General features: G+C 33.9%; 1 protein-coding gene across 2 annotated transcripts in view; it reads right to left on the bottom strand.

The window, feature by feature from the left end:
* Window positions 1-756: 756 nt before the first annotated feature.
* CCDC50 (coiled-coil domain containing 50) overlaps window positions 757-18,419 on the bottom strand; it is a 72,437-nt gene continuing 54,774 nt past the window's right edge. Inside the window, exons 6-12 of one of the 2 annotated variants that reach the window (XM_077117882.1) lie at window positions 13,902-14,429; window positions 8,534-8,649; window positions 8,075-8,119; window positions 7,834-7,938; window positions 7,132-7,211; window positions 2,525-2,631; window positions 757-1,190 (exon numbers count right to left, since the gene is read on the bottom strand). In XM_077117882.1, the coding sequence (XP_076973997.1) occupies window positions 1,171-1,190; window positions 2,525-2,631; window positions 7,132-7,211; window positions 7,834-7,938; window positions 8,075-8,119; window positions 8,534-8,649; window positions 13,902-14,429 (1,001 nt within the window). In that variant the 3' untranslated portion in view covers window positions 757-1,170. The remainder of the gene's footprint in view (window positions 1,191-2,524; window positions 2,632-7,131; window positions 7,212-7,833; window positions 7,939-8,074; window positions 8,120-8,533; window positions 8,650-13,901; window positions 14,430-18,419) is intronic. The other variant, XM_077117883.1, reaches the window with a different exon arrangement.

Here is an 18,419-nt window from a genome sequence, read left to right as displayed (position 1 = left end):
AGAAAAATAAAAGCAAATCAAGCTGAGGGGTTCATTTTATATACATAGCTTGACTGCCATTTATATTAAATAAGTAGCATGTGAAAATAAGTACTTCTATGAAGTTAGCAGCTAAACCCAAGATCCTCAATTTTTTTAAAGAAAGGAAGGCTTAAAGGTCTTGTAAAAAGGCATCCAATGCCCATTAACAAATATTTGGAACAAAATATCTGGCTAACGAATCATTTTAGGAACTTTAACCTCAAATTGAATTAATCTGATTACTGAAAGCTGCCCAAGACATTTATTGAAAGGTAGCCAAAACATATACTGCTCTGTCTCTGAAGCAAGAAGAAAACTTCCATCCGGTCAGAGAGCATGACATAATCATTATTTGATCATCTTCTAATTCCATTTCCCTTGATTCTACACATAAATGTAAAACAAGAGAAGGCACATGAAATTTCTCATTTTCAGTTGACTTTGCAAAGACATGAGTTAAAATCCCATAGAGTTAAATTTAAGCCAATAAATACTAATCAACAGCCTGATGCCCAGAGGCTATGGAAATCCCTGATATTCAGGAACTATTAGAGAATGCTTCTAGTCCAATTTTCCCAGGAGGCCTACAAGGATATGCAAAACCTCTATAGATCATGTGGTCAAAATAATATATTTGAACTGCTCCAGGTATATATTTTAAATATTTTATACTTGTTATTTTTTTCCTACCGAGTACAAAATGCAATATATCATACACTAATGGACAAAAAAAGCTATTTATTTTATTCTTTTATTCTACATTGCAAACATTATGCTTACCTTGAGCATTCATCTTCATAAAATTTTAACTGCTACAAAAAAAAAAAACCCTAGTCTCTACATACCATACTCCATATCTAGTAAAAATGGTTCATAGAACTCTTAAATACTGCCTCCCAGGAAGCATTTACAAAATAGAGGGGGCCAATATTCAGAAGCTAGATTTTCTTGTACTGCCCAAGTGATTAGGAATAAACAAAACATTTGAAATGAATTAAAATTATTTATGGTCAGAAATACTCTTAAAGATAAGTCCCAGGAATGTAAACTTAGGAGGAAAAAATAAAAGTGGAATGCATTCTGTATCATCCAGTAGTATTTGCTACAGTGAGTCCGATCCTAGGTTTTTCAAGGCAGATTCCTAGGTTTTTACTGCTTGTAATGGAAACCTGGGGACAGGAGGATAAAAGGAAACAAAATTAAACAAAAAAAAAAATCTTTGAAACGCTCACATACAGTTTTTCTCCTGCCCAAAGCAATTTATCATTTTCTATGCTTTTCAAATAACTCTGTTTTCTTGGTTCTTAATTGTAAAATATTTTTATAAATAGAATCAATTTACTATTTTTAAAATATAATGTATGTCAAGGACAGGAAAGCATCATACAAAAAATGATATATCCACTTGAATAAGGGATGGCTACAATGCCACCTACTGATGAACTTGTGATGGATGGGTTGTTTTGATAAAGCCATTTATAATATCTAAGTAATTTCATCTGTTAAATGTCTATTGTCTTATTCTCAACATTGGCTGAACTTCAGAAAATCATGGGGAGGGGAGGTAGGAGCTTTGAACAAAATACAAATGCCTAACACCCTCCACCCAGAGATTCTGATTCAACTGGCAGTCTGGGATAGCACCTGTGCATTGATATTTATTAATAATAGCAGGAAAAAAATAAAAATAAAAAAGTTTGGGAAGGCTGTCATTAGATTTGGGAGATGATTTCACTAGCCATAAAAACAAACTCCATCAACTAATAAGCTCTAATATCTGTAAAATCCATTGCAATCTACAAACTGCTTTCATGTATTTTATCTTATTTGCTCATGGTGTAATAATTATGTGATCATCTCCTAATTCCATTTCTGATACTATTAAAATCACCATCTTACAGATGAAGCAATTAATATAAGAAACTACCTTTTCATTACTTTATTTTATCACTGTCACATTTTATGACTGTATATACATAGGAAAATGCCTAGTCTAGGAATGGCAATACTGCCCGATTATTTCTTTAAGAGTTTGACCCAACTTAGATTTCCATATTCTTTTCTCATTTTCTTCATCCCATTTTCCCTTTTGCATGAAAGTTTTATATGGTGTGTATATGTATGTGTAAATCTAATGAACAGATTCAATGAGCTGGTGGAAAACAAGAGTCAGCACAAAAAATACAGCCCACTGATTCCAAATTTTTGGATGGAGGCACTTTCACCCTTTAAAACTCTGATGAAAGCTATGACTCTCTTTGGAGTAAAATACAAACACAGATAATCTTGCATTCTATGTAAGGTGTTTTGTTTTGCTTTATTTATTTTTTCTGGAGTATCTTTTTTGTTTTGTTTTAAGTGAAGAATACTATACAGATAAGTTGACAGAGGCTAACTTATTTTTTCCATTTTAGTAATTTATAAGATGGCATTTCTGTCTTCTACCATAGCATGAGAAGTATGAATAAAGATCCTGAAAACTGACCACATATGTTCTTCTTACCTTTATGAGAGGATTCTGATTTTGAGAAATGACGTGTAGAATTATGCTGGCTTGTAAATCGATTATAATCCAAATCTTCAGCATCTGTCATGGTAGGTGGAGGTGGCCTGAAGGGAAGCCAGAATTTAAAGAGATATTCTAAAATATAATGACTACGATTCCAACTCTGGAATTACACAGTAAAAACATTTTCTGCAGAAATATAAAGCAGAATACTTTGGAATTCACAATTTAGTTCCTGGCCAGATCTTGTATAAATTATTTAATCTTGCTGTTTCTTTGTTTTGATGCATGTAATTTAATAAAAACAAATATCTCCCAAACACTTAATATGTCCAGGCATTGTGCTAAGGGCTAGAGAAACAAAGATTAATGAGATGTGGCCCCTGCCATCAATAAGAGATTTACTTTATTTTGGAACATTTTACCAAGAAAAGGAATAAGGAAGAAAAAAAAGATAGATGGGGAGAAGATATTGAGGAAAGTTAAGGAAAGAAGGAAAGAAAATCAGAAGAGACGGAAGGAAAGACAGAAGGAAGGAAGGAGGGAGGGTGGAAAGGAACTTTCGGCAACATATAAAATTTTGGAAGCAACGTTCCTTTATCCACTAGGTGGCAAACTAGATCTTTACAGAAGGAAAGAACAGTAATACAGTTACAACTTGTCATATGAAAAGCACACCAAATGGAAAATTATATTACTCCGAGCTTTTTATAATTTTAATTACTTAATATAGACTTTTGTAAACAGGTGGCATTGATGGGAGATAAATGTGTTTCTCTTCTTTTTGTTGTTGCTGTCCAAAGATGTACTCATAGTTAGCATTATAACTTAAAAATGGAACCAGATGAGGTTAAAAAGATTTGTCAAAAACATAACCAAGTTGTAGGAAGCTTTGTGTAATTATATATATAGTATAGAAGGCATAAGTATTCTGAGGTTTAGAAAGTTATAGTCAGTTTGGTACAATGGGTTCTGGCATATAAGAATAGAGGCAAGTGTATTTAAATTTCTCACTATGCCCCCCCCCCCAATGAACTCTTTCCCTATGTATTCAGATTCTAGAAGAGGTCAGCAGGGGTACTTATCAAAGACTATATATATGTATCAAAGACTATGCTCTGGGCTCTACACAGATTACCTACTTAACTTTCAGGACAAGTCTGTATGGCAGCATATATACGGTAACATACATTTTAAAATTAAATTAGGCCAGATGAAGTGATTTGTCCAAGTTCACACAATTGTTAAACGGCAAAGTAAGAGCTCAAACTCAAATAAAACCAACAAAACCAATGCTCTTCACTACTATACTATGCTCTGCTACATAACTGCGTATTTTTACTAGCAGCAGCATCTGCATTCAAGACTATATATAAATATATTTAAATTTATACTTCCAACTTGGCATGTCTCTTCATGCATTTGTTATGTAATTACAATTAACATGAGCAAAACAATGAAGCATTTTTTCTAGTTTTTCCTTTTGAACTATTTGTTACAAATTATTGAAAGTAAATGAATACAGAGTTTTTCTTTAATTACTGATATTTTTAATATTTATCTTAAAAAGCAACACAAGACTTGGTAGGAAGCGTTGCATAAAAACAATATGATTCCAGTATTAAGAAACTTACACTCAAAAAACAGGAGTGATTTAGGTCTAAGGATACAGGACTGGTAAGAACGGTAGCCAGGGCCTACTCTTTACTCTTTCACTGACTTCATTATGCAAATAAATCCCACCTAGACAAAACTTGAGTAGGATTAAAGAAAAAACAAAACTAAATTTCATAATTAATGCTTCATCATCAATTTATCATCAAGGAAAAAATGCCAAAGTTACAAAACAAAGCAAAAGCACAGGGAACTTTCTAGAATCTCCACATAAGGATAAACAATCAATGTGGAATGTCCTCGGTTCTCCTCATGCTCTGTTCTGTTTAGATTTTGGTTATGCAGAAAAACAAATCTTGGCTTAATTGCTTCCAGGGGTACTGGAGAACAAATCTTAGCTTAATTGCTTCCAGTAGTACTTTGTTGCAGTTGAGAGGGTTGTTTCAAAATAACGATATTTAAATTTAAAGTTAGAAAAATCTTGATAACCAATAGCAATAACCTGTTTTCTACTGTTCTTTAAGTTGGTGATAAAAGCCAAATATCCTTTACAATTCAGTTCAGAAGTCACTTTTTTCAAGAAGCCTTCCCAGATACCCAGACTAAGTAAAGTGTCTCTTTATGTTCTTATGGTACCCTGTACTTTTCATCCATAGCATTTAACATGATCATAATAGTTACTTTTAAAATTATTTCTTTTGATTGCAAGCTTCATTGAGAGCAGAAAACAGTTTCCTTTTGTTAACTATTTTTCACTACAGTTCTGAACACTTACTAGAATGCTGAATAAATTTATGATGAATGACTAAGTAGAAATAAATGCATATCATATTCATAAGAATGCCATAGGCACTAAACGAAATTTTTGAAATCTTTAAGTTTTTTTTTTTTATAAGAAAATGGCAAGTAAAATACCAAGTTGTACTGTCAGAATGAAATCTGATAGCTAAAAGAATCTGGAATTCACCTGAAATTTTTTCTAATTACAAAGATTTAGAATTAACTCAGACTGCCAAACTGTCTTTATTTCCTTAGAAAGAATAGAAAATATTATAACGTATGAAGACATTGGATTTTAGATATTCAAGCTCTACATGAGAATTTATGTCCTACTACTGAACTAAAGTAAAATGAAACAGGACTAACCTAGAAAGTTTCATGTTTTTCAGTCCTCAAAACTTTTTCTTTATGTAAACATGGCTAACTAAATTTCTATACCATGATTAACCAAGGAAAAGGAAACCACAGACTCTAAATAGAAAATATAATTCTGATATTAGTTGTTCAACATATCTATAAAAGATCACAGGTTTTACTTTTTAAATTATGAAAATACATATTTCACAAACATCTCTGTAAACGATAAAGTGTTCCTCTAAAACAAAAATGACTTCAGCTCTATAAACAATGTAAGTCTTATTTCACTACTTTATCTATAATAACCATTTTAAATAGAAAAGCATTTGATCACTCATTTTTCCAAATAAGCCAAATGTAATAGAGTACCTATTGCATTCGAGAAACTTGTTTCCAATTTTAACTGATCTTTTTAAATAGCCACCTCAGACTGGTGTATTGTATCGGCTATCAAAGTTATTGCTGTTCTAAAGATAATAAGCCCAAGGGCTTTAAAGACTACTAAATAACCCTAAAGATTTTAATTCATCTGGCTAAAAAAAAAAGCATAATAATCTGGATTTATTTATCTACTCAGAGCAGAGTAGTGGCTTCTTACTTCATTTGGATATTCTGGAGATAAAAATAAAACTAAACTATGTATTTCCAAAATATACATTTTAAAAATATTGTTCATATCCTTAACAAACATCTACAAAAGGAACCACTTTTATATAATTAGAGAGATTATCCCATTGTCCTCAGAGCAATTAAAACCTGCTACAATTTTCTTTACTTTCTGAAAACCCATAAGTTTTAAAAAAGAAGATAGCATTTTAAGGACACTAAATATATTCACTTTAAGGAAAGGGGTTTAGTAATAGCTCAAATGTGGACAATAAGTACAACAACAGGATGTATTATTTGTGATAAATCTTATACATTAAGAATTAACAAATTTTTTTTAATAATCAAGACCAAAAACTCAAGGTTTTAATAATTGACAGTTCTCATGTTATATTTAGTGTTACTTTTGCCTTTTTCTATTTCATGTCCTCTTCCCTGCTAGTTTCCAACTACACTTTCTTTTGAAAGGTATAGAAAACAATTAAAAAATAAAAAGGTTAAGGCAGGTCACAGTGGCTCAACAGGCAGAGTTCTCACCTGCCATGCCAGAGACCCAGGTGCCTGCCCATGCAAAAAAATTTTTAAAAAGCAAACAAATAAACAAAAATAAATTTAAATGAATAAGAAGGTTGCTTCCCCAGGGACTTAAATGTTCATTACTTCAGGTAAAGAAAGCAGTTACTCCAAAACTATGACCCAAGACTGTTCAAGATGAGTCAAAACGTGTGTATACCACAGCCACAGCTATTTTATCTGTCTGGATTTAGCTAGTTACTATGGCTCAAGTATTTGCTTATGACACTGAGACTCTGACAGAAATTAGTCTGAGAATGTGTAAATGCCATATACACAAGTGTGACCACAAAACTCACTAAAAAATTTAAAACCTGAGATTTTACTGAGGCAAATGGTTTTAACCTCATCACTCCTTAATTGAAGCAACCTCATCACTCCTTAATTGAAGGCATCAATTCAGCAAATCCAGAGATAAGATCTGATCCTAACAAAAGCACTTATCCTTCCTTACAAACCCTAGCTTCTACGAAATTTCCCAAATCTTCTGATTTGACTTGTACAACTCAATATAAGATTGGAAACAAAGTTTCAGAATAACCCTGCAAGACTTGATACCATCTCACAACTGCAGATTTCAGGATCTCCTCTCCAAAGAACACTCTTCCCAGGCAACTGCCATCAAAGTCACCCACAGTCAAGGTCCTCACTCTCCTTTTCAGGTGTTAGCTTACCGTGCTGGCCTGTTATTCTTAGAACGGTGAGGTTCATCAATCTCTTTTGATTTTGGGTGTGCTGATTTTGCTGTTTTTGACTATAGACAAAATAAAAATTTTTAAAAAGGGAAGAACACATACAGAAACAGCAAAAAAAGAAAAGGGAAAGATTAGGTTTAAAAAATACATAAATCATGCTGAAGCCTTCTTTACTAATTTCAGGTAACATATTTAGTATTTAGTTGAGCAATATAAAATATTTTTAAATACAGCCAAAAAAAAAAAAATTACAGCCACCAAGGTATGCTGGAGGCTGTCAATTCAGTCAGATGAGACTACTAGGCACACACGAACATGCTTACCCACATGAATGTGCTGAGCTGCTGGTTATTAAAGCTGGAAAACTGAGAGCTGTGGAAATACTACTGCTTTTATAGCATACATCTTGTAAAAATTAAGATAGCTCATGACCAGAGGCACTTATATCTGTTGATCTTAAAATGAGTGGAATGAGTTTTTCAGTCTTAGCAGCTTTTTACAGTTACTGTCAAGAATTCAGTTATTTTACATAAAGAAACAATTCTTATAACTCAGCTTCACATATTCAGTATAGATATTTTGAATCTTCTAAATTTGTAGAGCTTACTCTAAAAGCAGAGTCTTTTCACTTCTAATTTTATTTGTAATTGAAAAGGCAAAAAAAACAAACAAGCACCATACCTTCCACTCAGGGTCATGCTTTCTTTTATCCAAAGATGATTTTTCCCGCTCCTTGGCCTTCTTGTAAGCTTTTTTCTCCTCAGCCATTAGCAATCGAGCGATTTCCTAAACCAAATCCAGTCAGTATCATTAATTGCAGAGTTGAGAGTGGGACATTAGTTAATCCAAATGGGACATTAGTTAATCCAAACCAAACCAAAGAACGTTGGCTAAACAAACACATTAACAGACATGAACTCACCTCATCCTGAGCTACTTGAGCTGCTCTCATGTCTACTTGGGTAGCCTGTGGCATAGCAAATACAAAAAAGAGAGACTTATTGGAATCTACATTGTCCATTAAAAAAAAACAGCCTAATTAAAAAGAAACTAGTATTTGAAATAAATAGGTGTAATTTAAGATCCTTTAAGTTGTTAATTAGTTGGCATATGAGCCATCACAGGGTCTATTTTTATCAGTTTCTAAAGCAGGTGATTAGAAGATGGAGAGAGAGGGATACAGAGTTCTGTTTCTAATGCTTACTCAGTAAGTAAAAATAGACTTCTATATCCTTTGTCTTGATTCTTCCACCCATAAAAAAGCTATCAGTATCTCAACTCATGAGAACCATGCCTATATCTCAAGATTTATTCACTTCACAAAAAAACAAACAAAACAAAACTACTGATTCACCTGAACTTAGACTTAAAATTTCCTCACCAAAAGTTCCTCTTCTTGCAGTTTTCTGGCTATTTCAGCATCATACCATTCTTGATCCCTGTGGGTCACTTGGGATGGAGTAGGGACAGTTTCTTTCATCACTCTTGGCTTCATTCCTAGAAAAAACTCAATGTAATGATGCAACTGAGGCTATTTTCTGAAAAGTTAAAATTTTAAGTTTTGTGTTAGGATCTTACACTTACTGCAGTACTTCTTCTACTCCAGAATTATTATATCAGCATGGGGAACACTTGAAATATTTTTTTTCCTAGCCATGCAAGTAGGAATTCAGACAATCCACATATTTAAATGAAATTACCCACACAAACCTGCCTAGTAAAAATTCCCCACACTTCAGTATTCTTCAACAACAGAAAATCATTCAAGGAGCTGCAAGTGAGGCCTTTGCAAAATAAGAAATGGAAAAGAAAAGAAACTTGAAAGGAAAAAGTCAGTGAAAGGAAAAAAAATTAGAGAAAAGAAAGTTACAGAGCCTGAGCTTTAAAGGGGCTCAACTGTTCAAGACTTGAGAAGACAAGAGAATATCTTTCTATTTATTTCAGCTCTGCACACTGTACTTTAGGAAACAGAAACAGCATCACCCTTTGAGTTATGTGAGCCAGACACGAGTGAAGCAATGTAAAATGCTCCGGTAAAAGAGAGTAAGTTCCCATATTTCTAAATTTGAGCTGGAGATAGAAATTTGTGTTGTAATAAGTATTTCAAATCTGACCCAACCTTCTTAAGTACCTTCAATGGGTCATTCCACAGGAAAGTAATCCCAGAGGATGTTGAGAGGTTTCTTTCTTTTGCTTTAAATCTACCCTCTTTTAATCTGAAGTAATACCTTGTTTGTATCATAAAGGACAATATTTTAAAAATACACAAATCTGACCCAATTCAAACACTTAGCCATCAGGGCTCCAACAAGTCCCTGCCAGCCAACCAGTGGCACTGCATATCTTCTGTTCTGAGGGTAAACAAAATCACTTGCTAACTGTTTCCCCTTAACTTTTATCAGTTTAATATTGTTGCTATATTTTAGAGAAGATACAACATAAACGAAGTATCAGCGCACACAATGACCTCAAGAGTTCTAATCCTCTGGTGAAAAGGGAGCATGGGGGGACTGAAATTCTGGCTTTATACTTTGAAATTTTATAAGCAGCATATATTCCTTTTATAACTTAATTAGGTAGCAAATGCTAATGGTTATTTCAAAATTGTAGAATATATTTTCCTCTTTGTACCCTTTTATAAATTACAATTATTCTACAGTGTGAACATATTATGGATATTTGGAAATAATAAGCATTTTTAATGCAATGAACAAGGTTAGCAATCTAGAGTAACAACTCAGTAAATTGATTACTGAGGGGAGAAGGAAGATCTATTCCCAATTGTCTATTTCTTTATGCCAATGGTGATCAACCATAGCTACATATTAGGATCACTTGGGGTACTTTAAATAAATATAAAAATATGTGGCCTGACCCATACAGATTCCAATTTATGTAGCCTGAGGATATCCAGGACTTCGAAAACTTTTTTTTTTTTAATTTTCCCAGTTGATTCGTATTTGTAGTACGGGTTGGAATTACTAGTTTTGTGTATTATTATGTCCTTCAAGTTAACTATATATTCAAAAGGTTTATATCAAAATGCCTCACCATGCTGCTTCACTTGCTATTAAAAAAGAAAGAATAGAAAAATGCAACCAAATCTCAGGCAAAAGAAGAAAGTTTAAGTTATTCATACCTCTGTAGAGCTTCAAACTAGCTTTGTGATAAATCCAAAAGCCACAGATTCATCACATCCATCTTTCCCACAAATAAAGGCTTATAAATCTGGCTTAACTTCAGGTCTATTTGTATCATAGTACCCTCAATATACAACCCACTTTAAATCACCGTGAGAGTGACTGAAGTTTATAATGGGTAAGGCTGGTTTTTTTTCTTTTTTTCTTTTTTTAACATGGGCAGGCACCGGAATCGAACCCAGGTCCTCAGGCATGACAGGCAAGCATTCTTACCTGCTGAGCCACCGTGGCCCGCCCAAGGCTGGTTTTACCACAGATTTCTGAGTGGTTTGGGATAGCAAGAAAACAGTGGCATACTCCCAGGAGTGGGCCATATTTAAATGGAATATAAACCTTCCCGAGTTATTGCTTGGTCGTCACCAGAAAAGAGTATTTCAGAGGAAATAAATGAAATTATATAGGTAAATTACTTCTAGGCAAGGTCAACAAACAAAGAAGGCTGCTGTACCATAATTCTATCTATAGAAAAATGATACTTCAATGAGTGGCCCAAAGCCTACGTTAATGACAATGGAGAAGATCATACTTATATCTAGCTCCATCAATTCTGCCATCAATGGTAGAGTGGGATATGCTCAGATTTCAAGACACCTAACTTTATGCACTGTCATACCTCCTACCCTACACCACAGAATTAATTGAGAAATATTTTGTTTTAAATTCTATCAAAAACACCTAGAAGGTGTTCAAATGAAACAGTCAAATTCATGATCTAACAGGGTGGTACAAAGAGTGAGACCTTTGAACTTAAAAAGAATGATTTCATTAATAAGTGTCAGAATTTAAGGTACTCTCTCAGTCCCAAATATTTAGTGGGTAACGGTTTATTCACTCTTGATAGATCATGGGAATCTACAATCTCTTAGGTAGAAAATACCAACACTTCGGGATACTGGATTCCTGGACTGGCAGGACTGCCTAGTTACTATAGTGCCATCTGCACCACAAGTGAAAGGAGCTTTTGTAAATTCTTAAGAAGAAATTGCAGATAGTACAGTATAAGGCTGTCATTACAGATAAAAAGATGCTTTTAAAATTATATATAGTTAATTGAAGGGTATTAACAGAATGGCTGCCCTCATTTTGGGAGCCAAAACAAAATTTCCAGACACTCTGGTGAGCAATATTTTCAAGAGTTTCACCTTCATTTCTTAAACTAATTTCTTTTTTTTTGTTGTTCATCATTCTCCAATTTAAGTATGTAAGAATCTCCCTAAATGAGTACAAATAAAACTCCCGCCCCCAAATACATTCTGATAGAATAAAATTATTGAAAACTATTCAAGAGATATTTATCCAAAGTGTGGAAAAAGGGAAAAGGATGCTTGATAGATTCTTTGATATGCTAGAGCATTTTGCAATAAGCTGACCTGACATTACTCTTGTGGAAGGTATGTTTGACTAACAATTCACAGCTGAAAGGTACAGATTTTTATGGTCCTGACAGGTTAGAAGTTAACCTGCAGAAAATGATAAGCTATTATGAATTTACAGCCCAATAGAAAGGTCATCCTTAAAGGGAGCATGGTTTTACTTCCCTGTAGAAAGTTAACAAATACTACATTAAATTAGTAATTTTATTTTACATGCCTTTTTCAGTTGACTCCATAAATCTTGTTCTGTAAATGCTCTTAAGCCTACTCTTTGTAGTCCTGCTAGTTTATTAAGTTAAATAAAATGTTGGCCTACGCTAACATTAAGAATTGTGGCTTTACAATAGCAAGAATAGATACCTGCATCTAGTGACATACCTATTCCAGGCAGTCGTAAAATCAAGTGCCTATAGGAATGAGGGAGATCAAATTTGAAAAGCTGACTGAGTATAATCAACTTATGTTGTTTGTACTTATTTTAATAACTGGCTAGCCACACTGTTTTTTAGATCCTTCTATTGGTAAAACAAAAGAAAAACATATGCCTGCAACCCCAGTACTAGGGCCTGGGAGTCAGTGTTTAGTTCATGCTTTCTGAGCCTGTTTAACTATAAACCATCAAGAATGTGGCTTGACTATTAACCCTCCGAGAATCAGATCCAAGCATAAGACTGAGGCAAGAATATTCATGAGTAACCAGTCACCCCTTAGAGCACTTATAAAGTCAGATTCACAGAATTAGAAAATAGCATCACCATTCTTTCCCCCACAATCCCTCCCACCCATTGAACCCGAGTGTTATCTGTCTAAACCCGGTATACTGTAATCTCCTCAAGAAGTCCACTCCAGACAGAATTTATTACTTCACCCTCTATCCTCCCACAGTTCTATTCATGGTTCCCTGAGGGAGCTTATCTCACTTGCAATTATTTGTTTCTATGTCTGTCTTTTGGGCTTGACTATTAATCCTGACAAGCATAAAGCCTGAGGCAAGAATATTTATGATTCTAAGATGGCTTATTGAAGTGAATTTTAATTTTCTTTGTAACCAAGTCCTGTAATGAGAGATAAAGTGATAGAACCAATTGAATTAACCTGAATCTGAAACCTAGAAACCAGTTTCCAAACTGGCCAGGCTGAGGGAGAAAATCAGAACAGGTGCCTCCTCTGTCCTTCTTTCCCAATAATCCTTCCAATTCTGTAAAACTTCAGTAAGAGTAAAATGGAGCCAGGAAGATAAGTACGGTAATTAAAATTCCAGATTTCTAGAGTTAGAGCCACATGGAAAACATTGCCACAGCAGTTGTCAGACAAGAACAGAAAGAGCCATTACTGATTAAATGACAGACTTCAAAATTAATCCACAGAGATGTCAGAAATTTGAGGTCTAACTCTAATATTAGTCTCAGTCCTATACAGGTACCAAGAACTTACCTGGTATTGATACTTTAGAATATCAACTGCAGAGTTAGAGTTGGAGAAAGAGCATAAAAATTAATTTAAGGCTATGGTTTTCAAACTTTTGGTATTTAAGAATCACCTCTAGATCTAAAACATACCCAAACTACCAGGCCTCACTGCAGAAATGATGATTCAGTAAATATAGTTGAGACTAAAAATCTGCATTTTGCAAGCAGGCCAGCTAATTCTGATGAAATTGAACTGAGGCCCACCATTTGAAAAGTGCCATTCTAAAGGACTGCTTATTTATCCCCTCACTTTATAGCTGGAAAAACGAGGCCAAAAAAAAATCTAACACTTCCAGTCTTGTTGGCCTTCTATATAGGAACACTCGGCAGGTAGTTTCACCAGAATTCTGGGTTCACTGACATAAAACCAAAATTTTAGAAACTTTGACTTGGTATCAGAATCTCTGAAGTATGGTCTTGGCAAATAAAGAATTGCCTCTGGGTTGACACCTCTACTGCACAACCTTGGGCTGGAAGAACCTTCCAAGGAATTAGTGTATCCTCACAGAAGACAGAAAGAGAAAAGTACAAATATTTTACTTCTTTCTATAGACCTGGGATTAAATAAATATCTTTTGCAATATTTAGCTATACCGGATTTATTTCAAAGCCATGAGCATAAATGAGAAGAAGAAAAGGTTGCTTAAGATGTTTATTATAAATATACTGGTTTGCACAGGGCTTCCAATGAGACTATCTTTTATTACCTGTGTCACTGCGGTAGAGCCGTTCCTCACTCTCTGAGAAGGGAGGAGTCCTTGGCCTGTGTCTCCTTTCTCTGTGCTCACCCTGCCCATGGTCCCTCCCACATACAGCTTCCTTGTAGTGATGCCCTGCTTTCTGTGAGGACTTCGGTGAAAGTCGGTCTTGGTGTCGGGACTGTTTTTCCCCATTTGGAGTTCGATGGCTACTGTTAGCCTCCCAGTCATCAAATTCAGTGCTTAAAAATATTTCACCACTGATCCTGGGAAGTGTGGGTTGCCGAAGCTTCTCATGACCAGGCCATTTCCTTTCATGCTGTTCAATGTTAATCTGGGGATCATCCCTCACTCTGCTCCAACTAGGGGATGATACAGATCTCTCTGATAAATGATGTGCTTCCAGATCTTCCAAGTTCTCCATTGGAATTTTTGGTTTCTTCTTCCTCTGCTTCACAGGTTTCCCATCATTCTGGAGTCTATGAGGCCTTGACAATCCAGAACCCAACTCCCTCGCCCTCCTTGACCTTGACTGGTCTGAGTGGAGGTAGAGGGATGTAAAAAATAGAAATGTAGGTTAACTTAATGAACTCACTCTACAGGGGAGAGACAGGACCCAAGTTCAGCATTTTAAAATAGAGAGAACTGCTTTTTCAATTTAAATTGAGAAGAAAGGATTATTGGAATAGTCCATGCATACATGAAAGATTCTAGATACAGAGTCAAAAAGGTAAAGCACTAAACTAAAATTAAGTGAAAGAACTTAAATCTGAAAGAAGAGCTTTATCATGATTAGGTAAACACAGTACTCTCATATTTGCCAATAACAATAACCAGCAGCCATTAAATGTTAAATTCTATTTATAAAACCAATTTGGAACTGATATGGGGGGAAAAGTAGGGAGTAAAGGAGTCTTGTAAGACAGAAAAACATCAACTTTTTTATTTCATTCAGAGGCTTTCCAAATATTTTTTTACTAGAAATGACAATAAAGCTATTTTAGTCATTTCAGAATGTTGCTCATTTCTGCTTAGCTGAGATAAATAATCCATAGATTTTAGTATTTCTCTACCTTTCTCCTTACTTGGCTAATAAACCACTCTCAAGCACTTCAGAAAATAGTTCTCGATTATAGCTCAATGTGGAAAGGGATGGAGTGGAAGAGGATTTTAAATGAACAAATCACCCTGTTATCATTAATAACAATCTACGTGAAACTTGGAAGAGGAAAAAATTTAAAAAGAATGTCAGCATGGAATAAGCAAAAAGGGGTCAATTTCTAAATACATTTAAAAAAATTGTGATATTGTTTTCTTTCTATAAAATTTGGCTTTAGTATGTATTAAAATATATAAGCTCCAAGTTTAACAGAAACTTCTAAAACAGAATATAGATAGGTACTACTGTCAGGTCTCATTTAGGAACCAGCATACTGAGAACAAATGAAGCAAAATAATATGCACTTTGCAAGAGCATATATTTTTTAGCATTATTTAAGACTATATTAAAGTTTTTGGGGGAAAAAAAAAAACAATCCTAATTCCATGGGAAACTTAAAATACCTTGTTCTTTGTTGGAATTAATGACTTGCTGATTTGCACTTGAAACAGCCATTGTAATTTCTATGGGAAGTGAGGGAAATAAAGGACTATATGTTTTCTTAGTATTTAGGTTTTTTGGTTTTTTTTACTTTGGTGTTGTTAATCTAATAAAGGGATAGAACAAGGGGGAGATAAGAAGTAATTTCATCAATGATGCCAAGGGTGAAATAAAGGGTAATTGCATCACTGTTGGAGTAAACATAAACTCAAAAACTTCCAAGTGTTTCCATAGTGCTCCAGAAGAAAAGGAAATTTGCTACAAAGATGACATCTAAATTAAAATCTCTCTTCTAAACAGTCTGTAAAAGTATCTATCCCCATAATTTACAGTTAAATTTATTTTTTACATAAAAACAAAATAATAATTATTCTCTGTGATAAGAAAGTAACTGTTCCTTTAATCAAACTATTATTTTAAGTGCATCCTGACAGCTGAGAAATCAACTGACAACTGCTATAAAATAAATACAATATTGTCCAACTATTAAAGAAGGGCCATATCCAGGGAACAATGGTTTACAGTGCTAATACTAATGAGCCCACAGAGGGTCGCATGAGTGAAGTTCTCCTTTAACCCAAAAGAAACAAGAAGAGTTTTGTTTACAACATGATTTGTGAGGCTATGATTGTTTTGTTTTTCTTTCTATTTATTTCTTCTAGACAGTGAACTGACAGTAGTTTTACTTTAGGCAAATGTGTTTTAACAACTACAGCAGAGCCATCACTACATTTTTATAGAGTTGACTGGGAAAAATACTTATTATTTAACTTATCTGTTGTGATATCTTTAAACCTGGGGCAGAAAAAAATTTAAAAACAGGGATGGAGGAATCTTTTTGAGTCCTTCAAAACTCCATCCAGTTGTTTGAGACTTACATGTTACTTAAGATCAAGTTATTTGGCAAATATAATTAACTCCCTCATAGCCAAAATACAGATCTATTTATATTCTACGTGTTCCTCCATGTTTGTCTTTCAAAATAAAATGATAATTTTTGTTTAGATAAATAAAATACTATAACACACATAACATTGGTATATGTATTAATAATAGTGCATTCAAATTACGTTATTTGATCTTAATATAATTGTGAAGGATGCATTTACAGAATCTCCATTTTACAGATGAGAAAATAGGCTTAAAGAGATTACAGTAAATAACTTTCTTAAAATTGCACTTATTCTAAGGAAGAGACAGACCTTGAATACAAGCCTTATGACTCCAAAGACTACGACTTGAAAAAAAAATGTCTGCAATACAGATTAGTGGCTTTGAAAGAAAAACATGGGCTCACAAATGAATAAGCCATACAATTTCACTGTTGATCTGAATTTGACAGATGTTTTAGATAATTTCATATTTGTAGAAAACTCTATAAATGATCATGTCAAAAAGGTCAAAGATTATTGAACATTAAGTAAAATAAATATTGAAAAGATGATTTCTGTAATGATACAATGTCATTCTTATGCAAGTAAGGCAAAAATCATATTATACATACAGATGGAGAAGTACAATGAAAGAATATTTCAGATGTATTGGGAAAGGACCACTGCAAAGAACATAAGGATTGCTTTGGTAGATATTAGCTGAATCGTAATGTGGTTTCTGTGTTCTGTGGAACTCAAGTTAGTCTAACTCAAAGACTTATAAATGAGGATCACATATTCAGGAATATAAAATAAATATATAATAACAACATAGCCGAGGCAAGAGGAATCCTAATTCTTATTTTTTTAATTGTTAGGTATACCTGAAAACCACTGAAATTTTAAACACAAGTTCATACCCTACATATATGAATCAGGTAGAAAGCAACCTGTTCAAAATAGCCAGGTTTGAGTCTCATCAAGAGATTAGTACCTGCTTTAACAGAGGAAGGTTAAAAATAAAGACTTTCATGTACTTAATTACTTGACTTCCTAATGTTTGATAACATGATTTCATAAAAAGAAAACAGAAGAAAAAGAAGATAACTATCAGAAAAAGCTAAACATTTTACATATGGAAGAAGAACAAATCAAGTAACAAAGAACAGAGACTCAGTCTGCTTACTAAGCAGGTCTAGAGTTTAGCTCTGACAATTATGGTAAATTTAAAACGACAATGTCACTAGCCAAGAATATAATAATTCTACCATCTACACAGCATTCCTTTCATTCTATTCACTGAACAGAAATGCCTACATACCATTTTATAATGTAATTATAGAGAGGCAACTGATAATTAGTCTGCAAAGGCCTTTAATATTTTATTTTGTAGAAGTTGCTTATAGGGTTGATCCACTTGTTATCCTAAGTCTGGTCTCCAAGCTGAACTTCAAGAAATACTGACACTGGAAGCTACAGGAAATGTGTTTCCTTTGGCAGGTCTCTGAGGACTGAAGAATACTAGCAAATACTCCTTTCCCAACACACTTGTAAGATAAAGAATCACCAGAACACAGCTGCCACCATCACCACACTGAAAAAGCAAGCACTAGAGAAACTGAATTTTAAAGAACTTCCATCTCTGTTAAAAATATTCATATTGTAATCAAATAACGAGAAAGCATCAAGAGCAAAGAATGGGAAATCTTAAATACGATACTGTTTGTCATCAATAAGCTCAACAATGTAAGACAGGAAATAGGAAAAAAGCTTTGAAACCCCAAAAATGATACATGGGATACTTTCTTTATTCATGACACTTCACTGCTTCAGATAATACTGTCTAGACTTCCTTGAGAAAGGTCAAGTCTAGAGACTCATATGCAATTTTCTCCACCCCACTTTATATGCTTAGAATGTAAAATAGCATTCTAAGTAGCTATTGCACATAAGAATGCATGTGAAATCTTACAAAAACCAATTCAAGTTTTAAAAGCCATTAAAATGGCTCAGGTCATTCAACTAAGGAACAGATAAATTCATTAGATTTGGACA

Source organism: Tamandua tetradactyla, chromosome 10 (genome assembly GCF_023851605.1).
Source record: "Tamandua tetradactyla isolate mTamTet1 chromosome 10, mTamTet1.pri, whole genome shotgun sequence".
Lineage (NCBI taxonomy): Eukaryota > Metazoa > Chordata > Mammalia > Pilosa > Myrmecophagidae > Tamandua > Tamandua tetradactyla.
Note: the sequence above shows the minus strand (reverse complement) of the source record. Positions and strands in the feature narration are given on the sequence as shown.